The 10,487-nt window shown below is 38.7% G+C and overlaps 2 protein-coding genes across 2 annotated transcripts; one reads left to right on the top strand and one right to left on the bottom strand.

Annotated features, from left to right (window-relative positions):
- LOC104721412 (putative esterase/lipase HI_0193) lies at positions 759–3,849 on the top strand. The gene is made up of 13 exons (XM_010439388.2): positions 759–1,096; positions 1,197–1,331; positions 1,425–1,451; positions 1,654–1,744; positions 1,907–1,950; positions 2,047–2,145; positions 2,237–2,294; positions 2,385–2,437; positions 2,521–2,622; positions 2,960–3,025; positions 3,138–3,250; positions 3,346–3,517; positions 3,625–3,849. Exons 1-13 carry the CDS (start codon positions 983–985, stop codon positions 3,691–3,693), a joined length of 1,143 nt encoding a protein of 380 aa, XP_010437690.1. The 5' UTR covers positions 759–982; the 3' UTR covers positions 3,694–3,849.
- On the bottom strand, positions 3,821–6,045 carry LOC104721402 (11-beta-hydroxysteroid dehydrogenase-like 5). The gene is made up of 6 exons (XM_010439376.2): positions 5,750–6,045; positions 5,142–5,334; positions 4,933–5,018; positions 4,721–4,852; positions 4,448–4,612; positions 3,821–4,365 (listed from the first exon to the last, which is right to left on the bottom strand). Exons 1-6 carry the CDS (start codon positions 5,936–5,938, stop codon positions 3,982–3,984), a joined length of 1,149 nt encoding a protein of 382 aa, XP_010437678.1. The 5' UTR covers positions 5,939–6,045; the 3' UTR covers positions 3,821–3,981.

Consider the following 10,487-nt stretch of genomic DNA (forward strand, 5'->3'; position numbering starts at 1 on the left):
AGCTCGCGCACCAGATTGGAATGCGGAGACTTAGGGACTTGGAGTGATGTTTGGAACAGGGGGAGCAATGTGTGCTGTACTCTTTTTCCTTCACCAAGGTTTTGTCCCAATGGGTTTTCCTGGTAAGGTTTTAATGATGCAGCATCCCCTAAGCACATTGCAGCGATCCCATCCAACATAGGCACGGTCGTTCGTCCAAGGGGGAGTGTTGTGAAACACTTAGTGGACTCACTAGACCGGCCCATATACTAAGCCATGGAGTCTCGGTCCATCGGCCATATTCAGTCCATATAGCTTCGGCCCATTAGCCGAAACCTTAGTCGGCCATTACTTTCCTTAGTCGGTTTAACCCTAGACTTGTAATCTACTATATATATGCATGTAATCTTTGGGAATCAATAATAAAAAACACAAGAGCTTTATCCCTAAACTCTACTTTTATAACAAAGTAAAATTACTTATGTGATATTTTTCAGATTGAGGTTGTTGAATAATTGGAGAAGTTAATAAAGTAATTTCTTGTAGATTTTCCAACTTCTCTTAAGATTTTATACAGTAGAATTAAAAAATAATAATTTAAACCAAATCAAACCAATTTGTTTACTCGGTTTGGTTAGATTATTTTTGGTACATTTACAACATTTACCAGGAAAAAGAGAGGTTGTTAGTTAGGTGGGGAGGCTGGACCGGACCGACCGACCACTCTACGCCCGTGTCAAAGCCGACAAAAGGGGTATATCTGTCATTTCCTCTCTATTTCCAACCTGAGAGGATCCTCCAGAAACAAAAATATACGGCGGAGGAAAAAGCCAAGGGAGACGACGGAGAGACCAAGGAAGAAGAGAGGAGGAGACGACTCACAAATCGCATTGCATTCGATTTCTCCGCCTCTTTTTAACTTCTTCATCAATCGCCTTCCTTTCTCTGTTTCTGGTTAAATTGCGAATTCCGGCGTTTTTCCCAAATTTTGAATCTGTTCGTAATGTCGTCGGTCTCTTGCTCCACGGCGAGCTCTAACGGCGGATGTAGATTCATATTTCAAGCCAAAACATCTATTCATTCTCCTAGTTTCATCAGAATCGGAACAAATTATCAGGTTCCTTAGACCTATTCCTCCATCTCTCTGTGTCAATCAGTTTTAAAGTCTCAAACTTAACTTTTACTCTGTTTTTTTTTTTGGGTTTGGCTACTTAAAGAGTGACAGATTCTGTATGCATCGTTTGGGATTGGTAAGTGGAACTCGTAAAACTAGAGGAACATCTATACGTATGGCATTAGTTGATGAGAGACAATCAACTAGCAAAGATGTTGCTGAGCCTCCTCGGATCCTGGTATATGAATTTGTGATTAGTTTCATCTTGTTCTGTTCCAAAAAAAAGTTTGATACTTGATCATTGATTTAATCTTGTGCCATTGTTTTGTAGGCGTATGATCTTGTTCAAGGAGCACTTGTAAGTTATCTGAGAGCTAGTCTGTTATATATATTTCGTTTATTGGAGTGTATGATCTTAGTGTTTAAAGCTTGTTTTGCAAGGAAAAAAGTATTGAATTTGATGATGCTGGCCACTTAGCTAATAGAGAAGCTAACATAAGTTTGAGAGATTCTCTCTGTTTCAGATTGATTGTGGACTGAGATTGATGATTTACACGCAGGTGAAATGGATATGGAAGGAGGACAAGTCTGTTCCAGATACACCCACCGCTGTTCTCGTACATGGAATTCTAGGGAGCGGGAAAAACTGGGGTCAGTCTTGTGGGATTCTTTGTGAAATGGTTTCAAGTTTGGCTGTACTTAATGCCTTCTTAGCCTTTTTAGTTTTGTTTCTTGTTTCTTCAAACTTTGTTGTTTAGTTGTATGATCTGCATAAAATTTCTAGCTAACCAAACCTTATTCCTGCTAGTCTAGGCACTTTCGCCCGAAGATTGGCTCATGAGTTCCCAACTTGGCAGGTATCTGTTTTCACCACCAAATGCACTGAACTGTGCACATACAAACTTATTGGCTTGCGAATAACTAATATGCTTCTCTTGGTTCAATCTTCACAGTTTCTCTTGGTAGATCTTCGTTGCCATGGGGATTCAGCATCTCTCAAGAAGAGAGGTCCACATTCTGTTGCTACAACTGCTTCTGATGTTCTAAAACTTGTAAGTTTCTTTCTCAGGCCACTTTTTATTCGATTATTCACGAAAGATAACTTCTCTGACATTCTTCTTTCTTTATTATGTCATTCTTAAGGTTGGTCAGTTGAGGTTAACACCTCGGGTCCTTGTTGGTCATAGCTTTGGTGGGAAAGGTAACTTAACTTATTTATGAAATTGCTTCATCCAGATTATTTACTCTGACGTGATAACACTGCTGATGAGTCTTTTCTATAATCATGTAGTTGTTTTAAGCATGGTGGAGCAAGCAGCTAAGCCTCTTCCACGACCAGTCCGAGTAAGTGTTTTTTTTTCGAATGTCTATATCGCATGACCATTGGTTAGATTTATGTTAATCTCCCTAATTTGTATCCATTTTAGGCTTGGGTACTGGATGCTACTCCTGGAAAAGTTCGTGCAGGAGGAGATGGAGAAGATCATCCACGAGAACTTATATCATTTCTACGTACGTTGCCAAAAGTGGTAAGTAGTGAGGGCTACCGATCTTTTGTCCTCTTTTATTCTGTCAGTTTCAACTTTCAACCATGCGCAGAATGTTGTTCATGAGAACTTTATTGTGTCAATTTTTCAAGTTCAGTTTTGTGATATCAAGAAACTTTATTATGCGAATAGAGTTTAGATTCATGTTACGGCTGAGAGAACTATAAAATTCTATCAAGTAAATAGAACATGTGGGTACAAAATGATGAAAACATTTTTGTCTTTCCTTTACAGTTTGAACCAGTTACAGGGTCTTAGAAGCCAGATGACAAAAGCCTAGAAAATATTGCTTATTAACATCATTTGTGTTTGGATTAAGGTATCGTCAAAGCGTGAGGTTTTAAATGCTCTTCTCAAAGAAGGGTTTTCCAATGATGTTGCACAGGTATAATAATATTCACTCTCTGAACAGATTCCATCAGTTCTTAACCAACTTTTAGACCATTGATTCTGCCGATACTTTCCGAATTGCAACAATCTTGATGTATCTTGTGCAGTGGGTTATTACCAATCTTAAACCTACTGGACCATCATGCTCTAGCTTCTCGTGGACATTTGACCTGGATGGGATCTCCCAACTTTATCAGTCGTACGAAGACACAAATCTATGGTAATCTATTTCTGTCAACTTCCTGTGTTTACTGGAGCAAACTTGTATGAGATCTTACCTAACTTCTTGGCAATGCTGCTTCTACAAAATAAAAGGAACTTTGTTGAAAATCTTCCAAGAGGAGTACATGTGAATTTTCTGAAAGCTGAAAGAAGCTTGCACCGTTGGGCCCTCAAAGACCTTCAACGAATCCACGCTGCTGAAGAGCTCGCCTCTGAAGAAGGAGCCGGAGTAGAAATGCATGTCCTGGAAGATGCCGGTCATTGGGTAAATTATGCTAACTATATCTCTGCTTTTACAATGCTCCATCTTTGTTTCCTCTTTGTTATTCTATTACTGAACCCGTAAACTGGAACCGGGTTGTGCCCTTTTAGGTTCACACGGATAATCCAGATGGTCTCTTCAGGATCTTGTCATCTTCTTTCCAAGTTCTCAGAACCTAGAGGTGCGGAACAGTCTTGGTTCTGCTTTTTTTTTTGTCTGTATAATACTTGTGAAGTTACGTCTCAATCACATTCGACTGATATCGTATACATTAGCTTTGTGTCGTGTAATGTTTTGGTTGACATAAGTAAGAAGTACTATCATATCTCGCATTATTCTTGACTCTATGTCCATTTTACATTGCTTTTTCTTCGTTTACTTAGTCGGAGAAAGTTCTAAAGCTCAAGTTCACTCTACACTCTACACACCAAACCGACCGCAACTCTTGTTTCTCAATCCAGTTTTTATTACAACTCTTGGATGTTAAACTGCGCAAACCGAGGAGGACTCGCAGGATACCGAGGTGAGCTTGCAGGATACCGAGGTGGGCTTGCGGTATAGTGAGGTGGGCTTGCGGGAAACCGAGGTGGGCCTCCTTCAAGCATAAGTTTCATTTGTGAAGAGGATTCATCCAGAGGCATACCCGCCCCTACCCCAACAAGGGAGCTTCTACGTGAACCCTCAGTAGACAGTAACAACTTGAATGTCCATCTCAGCACATTTGGCGTGAAGACTCTATAAAGGAGAAACACGTCATACCAGTTTGGGAACTTTACGTATGGGTCTCCCCTGCAAGCTCCCGCCACAATCATCTTTGCAAAATCCTCTAGCGGCCCACCGTTTGCAGATACCTGCAGATCGTGTAAGTAAGTCCTTGGGATTTAATTTTTAAGTTCATTCAGTCATATGCATATGTGGTTAAATTAGTTTTACTTCTCTTTCTTCCTTCCATTGCATCTCAGCACCTTCTTCTAGCATGAACTTTCCTCTAGTCATCTCACTCCCGATCCATCCGTGAGTGGCGATAGTTATTCCAACGTCTTCATTTAGCTCGAATCTTAGCGTCTCATAGAAGTTGACTAGTGCTGCTTTTGCAGCCTACACAATGGTAAATTAATATTATGTAATCTCTTACGCAATAGAATTAAACTAAACGAAATTCAAAAAAAAAAAAAAAAAGTAAACGTTTATAGTATAGGTACTAACAGAATAAAGACTCATCCGTGGTAGAGGCAACCAGTTCTCAACCGATGCATTCACGACTATCCGGCCATTTGTCTGTTGAAGGTATGGCAACGCTACATACGTTGGATAAACATTCCCCCAGAAGTTTATGTCCTGCTCAAGAATCTCAATCCTTAAAATCTATACTATTGAAATGAGATCGATGCACAAGACAAACCCAAAGATACACATACCATCAGATGCGGAAAGACAGTCGTGTCACTCACTTCCTCAAAGTAAAACGTGTGTCCAAGACTCGCTGTATTCACTAGGTGATCCACTAGTGTGTTGAATTCGTCATCAGAGATGCAAACAATATTTTTGTTAAAACCAAAACTTTTGCTTGACCTACAAGTTGACATATCCCTAGCAATTTATAAGGAAATGACGAGAAGTAGTGTACCGCGGCCGTAATAGTTGACGGCTTGGGTGATAAAACGGCGGCAATCATCTTCTTTGATAACATCAGCAGCGATGATGATGACGTGGTTGGCTCCAATTTGCTTGGCCTTATTGCTCACAACTCTTAGTCTCTGCTCTCTCCTCGCCACCAACACCAAATTCGCTCCTCTCTTTGCATATTCATAAGCTATTTGCTGCATTAATCCACCTCATTAACAAGATCATCAGCATCCATGCAAACTCAAGAAACTCATTATACCTTTTTTCTATCATTGCGATGAAAATTACATTAACTAAATAAACCAGATCTTGTTTTAATATGTGTGTTTGATAATTAGAAGAAGCATCTATAACTAATATTTGCATATTCATACGTTGTTTGCTGCGTTCCATCTCAAAAAACAAGATCATCAGAATCCATGCAAACTTGAAAAACTCAAAATATTTTTTTGCAATGGAAATTACATTAACTCATAATAGTTTGTATAATTGGGATTTGGATCATTTGATAATTGGAAGAAGCATCCACTACAAAAATTTTAAAAATACCATTTATATTAAAATTTTACATTAAGTAGAAATAATCATAAATGCAAAAAGCAAAAGTACCTCTCCAATAGCGGATGAAGCTCCGGTGATGACTACGACTTTATCTTCCATGTTTTCAGTGGCGAAATAAGAGTTGTAAACCCGTTCAGAGAAGCTAATGAAAGACAGTAATGGCCATGCGAAGGCCATCACCACCATCGTCGCCGGAGGCGCCACAAGGTTCATCACCGAGTTCAATAGATCCACCATTTTCTTATTTTCTTTTTCCTTTTTTTTTTTTTACTTCCTAAAAAAAAGAGATGTTTTGGATCAGGCTATTGAAACGAAGTAGAAAGATAGGAAGTTCCTTTTTGTTTTATGAGAAAAGAGAGAAATTAAATTTGTGGGGCGGATTTTGACGTATAGTGATGGATGGTGAACAACATGGCTGCATGCAGATAGAGGTACAAAGCCACGTGCTTGTTCCTTTGACGTCTTTGAGTTTTATATATCGTCTAGACTTTTACATAAAGATAAAACCGTAAAGCTCCCGTTCCGATTTAATCCGGTTTGGATGTTTTGTATCCTGGTTCAATAAGTTCGTGGAACGTGCACATCTCCATTTGGAATAAAGATTCTGATATTGGTTTTTGGTACGTATAGCACATGCACAGCTCCATTTGAACGTCACTTTCATTTTAGTGGGTGGTTGGTTCATTACAAGACCAAGGAACCAATATCCAAACCAAAGTGATTGTTGTTATTATTGACTTAAGCTTGAAGAAAGCTTGAGTCATAAGGAATTATAATCCTACCAAGTTGTGATTCTAAAGGATTAGGATAATGACAAGTTATATCTAGGAGTTATCTAGATATATGCAAAGTCTAATAGAAATTTTTTTTGGTATTTTAGAGTTCTTTATATAAGGAGGTACAGAGTATGTTGCACAACTTAAGAGGTTTTTAGAGAGAACAAGAATAAGCTTTAGGTTTTGAGAGAGTTTCCTAAATATCAATAAAAGAGAGTTATTCTTTTAAATTCTTGTGTTCTTTGATTCTTTGTTTACAATAATTGGTATCAGAGCGATGGGACTAAACCTATAGGAGATATTATCGAAGCTACGGTGACAAAACCAGTCGATGGAGGAGGATCTTCTTCCCTCAAGTGTCCGATGTTGAAGTCGATAAACTACACATTTTGGTCGATAAAGATGCGAATCCTTCTTAAGATTCATAAAGTCTGGCCGATTATTGAAGCCCCTACCGATGACAGTGATATGAATAATATGGCAACAGCTCTGTTATTCCAATCAATTCCCGAATCACTAATACTACAAGTTGGAGAGCTAGACATTGCAAAAAAGATTTGGGATGCGATTCAAGCAAGGCACGTTGGAGCTGATCGAGTCAAAGAAGCAAGGTTCCAGACCTTGATGTCTGAATTTGACAGACTTAGAATGAAGGATACAGATAAAGTCGATGATCTCGCGGGAAAACTGTCAGAAATATCTTCGAAAGCAGCAGCACTCGGGGAAAGCATTGAGGAGTCCAAGGTTGTGAAAAAATTTCTTAAGTGCCTTCCTCGATCAAAATTTATCCACATGGTGGTGTCTTTGGAACAAGTTCTAGATCTTAATAAGATTAGCTTTGAAGATATAGTTGGTCGAATGAAAGCATATGAAGAAAGAATTTCTGAAGAGGAAGCGATACAAGAGGATCAAAACAAACTAATGTACACAACCATGGAATCTCAGCAAAACCGTGACTACAGTGGAGATTATCGAAACAGAGGATGAGGAGGACGTTTTGGTTTTCAAGGAAGAGGACGTGGAAGGTCCAATGGGGGAAGAGATATAACAAAAATTGTGTGTTTTCGTTGTGACAAAGCCGGTCACTACGCCTCAAGTTGCCCAGATCGTTTGTTGAAGCTACAAGAGATTCATGAAGAAGAGAATAATAGTGAAACACAAGATGCAGATGCCCTTATGATACACGAGGCCGTTTATCTGAATGAGAAACACTGCAAACCAAGCAAATATGAAGCAAACATAAGTGGAGAGAATGTATGGTACCTTGACAATGGAGCTAGCAACCACATGACAGGTGATAAGCGATATTTTGAGAATATTGATGAATCAATCACAGGAAAGGTAAGATTTGGAGACGACTCCAGAATTGACATCAAAGGAAAAGGCACAATCTCATTCATAGACATCAATGGAGAACCAAGAAGTATGTTGGATGTCTACTTTATCCCGAAACTCAAGAATAATATCATTAGCCTTGGTCAAGCAGCAGAAGCAGGTTGCGACATTAGGATAAAAGGAGAGCATCTAACAATGCATGATAAACAAGGAAAATTACATGTCAAGTCCGAAAGGTCCAAGAACAGATTATACAAGGTGATCATGGGAATTAAGAACAATATCTGCTTATTCACTAGAACTATGAGTGATTCAAACAAGTGGCACACTCGTTTGGGACATATAAACTCTGAGACTTTGAAGAAAATGATGCAGAATGACTTGATTCAAGGTCTACCACGGTTTATTGTAAACTCAGAAGTGTGTTCTTCGTGTCTACTTGGGAAGCAAACACGAAGAGTGTTCCCAAAAGCTACTTCTTTTAGAGCAGATAAGATTTTAGAGCTTGTTCATGGTGATTTATGCGGACCTATATCACCAAATTCAGCTGCTGGAAACAAGTATGTGTTTGTTCTCATAGATGATCACACACGATATATGTGGACTATCTTACTCAAAGAACAAAGTGAAGCCTGCGAAAAGTTTAAGATTTTTAAACAACTTGTGGAACAAGAAACAGGAGCTGCGATTCAGACTTATAGGACAAATAGAGAGGGTGAATTCATGTCTCATGAGTTCAATTCGTTCTGTGAATCTTTTGGGATAAAAAGACACCTCACAGCCCCATACACTCCACAACATAATGGGGTTGTGGAAAGAAGAAATAGGACACTACTAGAGATGACTAGAAGCATTATGAAACACATGAAGATACCGAACTACCTATGGGGTGAAGCAATCAGGCATTCAACTTATTTGCTAAACAGAATTGCAACTCGATCACTTGATAGCAAGACACCATATGAGGCATTACGAAACAAGAGACCAAACGTCGAGCATCTTAGATTTTTTGGTTGTATTGGATACGTCAAGGTTGAAAAACCTCATCTTCGAAAGCTTGATGATAGATCACGAACCACAGTGCATCTCGGAACAGAACCTGGCTCTAAGGCGTATAGGCTCCTAGAACCACAAACCCGTAAGATAATTGTGAGCAGGGATGTGGTGTTTGATGAGACAAAGGGATGGAATTGGAGTACTAACAGTGAAAATATAGAGCAGAGTGGAAGTTTCGACATTGCGTTTGGTGTTTTTGGAAACAGAGGTATTCAGCAAGAGGTTGAAGAAGACTCTGTTCCGGTTCATGTTTCTAATAGGGATCAAGTTCAAGATATCGATGAGGAAATTGGTGAACAAATATCGGATAGTTCTATAAGTGATCAAGAGTTTGAGGAGGTGCAGAACCAAGAAGAACCAGTGTTACGACGAACAACAAGACAGGTAGTGAAACCAAAGTATCTGCAAGATTATGTCTTGTTAGCAGAAGAAGAAGGAGTACTCTTACTCATGAGTATGAACAATGAACCCAAAAACTAATTTGAGGCTGCAGAGACTAAAGAGTGGGTATGTGCTTGTGAAGATAAGCTTCTATCGATCAAGAAAAATCAAGTTTGGAACCTTGTAGACCTACCAGCTGGAGTTAAGCCAATAGGACTAAAGTGGATATTTAAACTGAAGAGAAATTCAGATGGGACTGTCAACAAATATAAGGCACACTTGGTGGCAAAAGGTTATGTTCAACAATATGGGGTCGATTTCGATGAAGTGTTTGCTCCAGTGGCTAGGATAGAAACTATACGATTGTTGCTTAATCTTGCAGCTTCTAACGGTTGGGAAATCCATCATCTGGATGTTAAGACTGCATTCTTACACGGTGAGTTAAGAGAAACAGTATATGTCACACAGCCTGAAGGTTTTGAGGTAAAGGGAAGTGAAAACAAGGTTTATAAGCTCAACAAGGCATTATATGGACTGAGACAGGCTCCAAGAGCATGGAACAACAAGTTAAACAAGATATTGATCGAGTTGCAGTTTATAAAATGCTCTAAAGAGCCATCGTCTACAGAAAGGAGGAGAAAGGGAACTTACTTGTTGTTGCTGTGTACGTAGATGATCTGTTTGTGTCTGGAACGAGCATTCATGCTATCAATAAGTTCAAAACCGAGATGACAACTAAGTTCGACATGAGTGATTTAGGAAGACTGATATGCTCAAATTTAACCCTAGAGCTACTCTCTCAAATTAAGAGATCAATTGTAGTACTTAGGGATCGAATCCACAAGAACTCTAGATTCACACAATAGATTTAATAATCTTTTAATTATGCTAAACCAAAATTGTAATTTAAATAGCAATGCAAAACAGAAAATAAAAGAGTTGTAAATTCAGGAATTAAAAACGCTAGGCCTAGGGAAATTCTCAGGAAATCATGGAAAATCAGATCAATTAATTAAACTAGCAGGATTCAACAATTAAGCACCATTCTTGAACTCTAAACACAATTATAAAATAAATCAGTTCTCACTGCAAATATTATCTAAGTTTAAAACCAGAAAATCCAAATCTCTTTGCAAAATTCAAGTTAAAAACCAGCAATAAAATCAGGTTTAGATAAGTTCACAAAATTACTAAATCAAACCTCTTTGCAGAAAGTAATTTTGCTCACCAAAGGTTTT

Source organism: Camelina sativa, chromosome 2 (genome assembly GCF_000633955.1).
Source record: "Camelina sativa cultivar DH55 chromosome 2, Cs, whole genome shotgun sequence".
Taxonomy (NCBI): domain Eukaryota; kingdom Viridiplantae; phylum Streptophyta; class Magnoliopsida; order Brassicales; family Brassicaceae; genus Camelina; species Camelina sativa.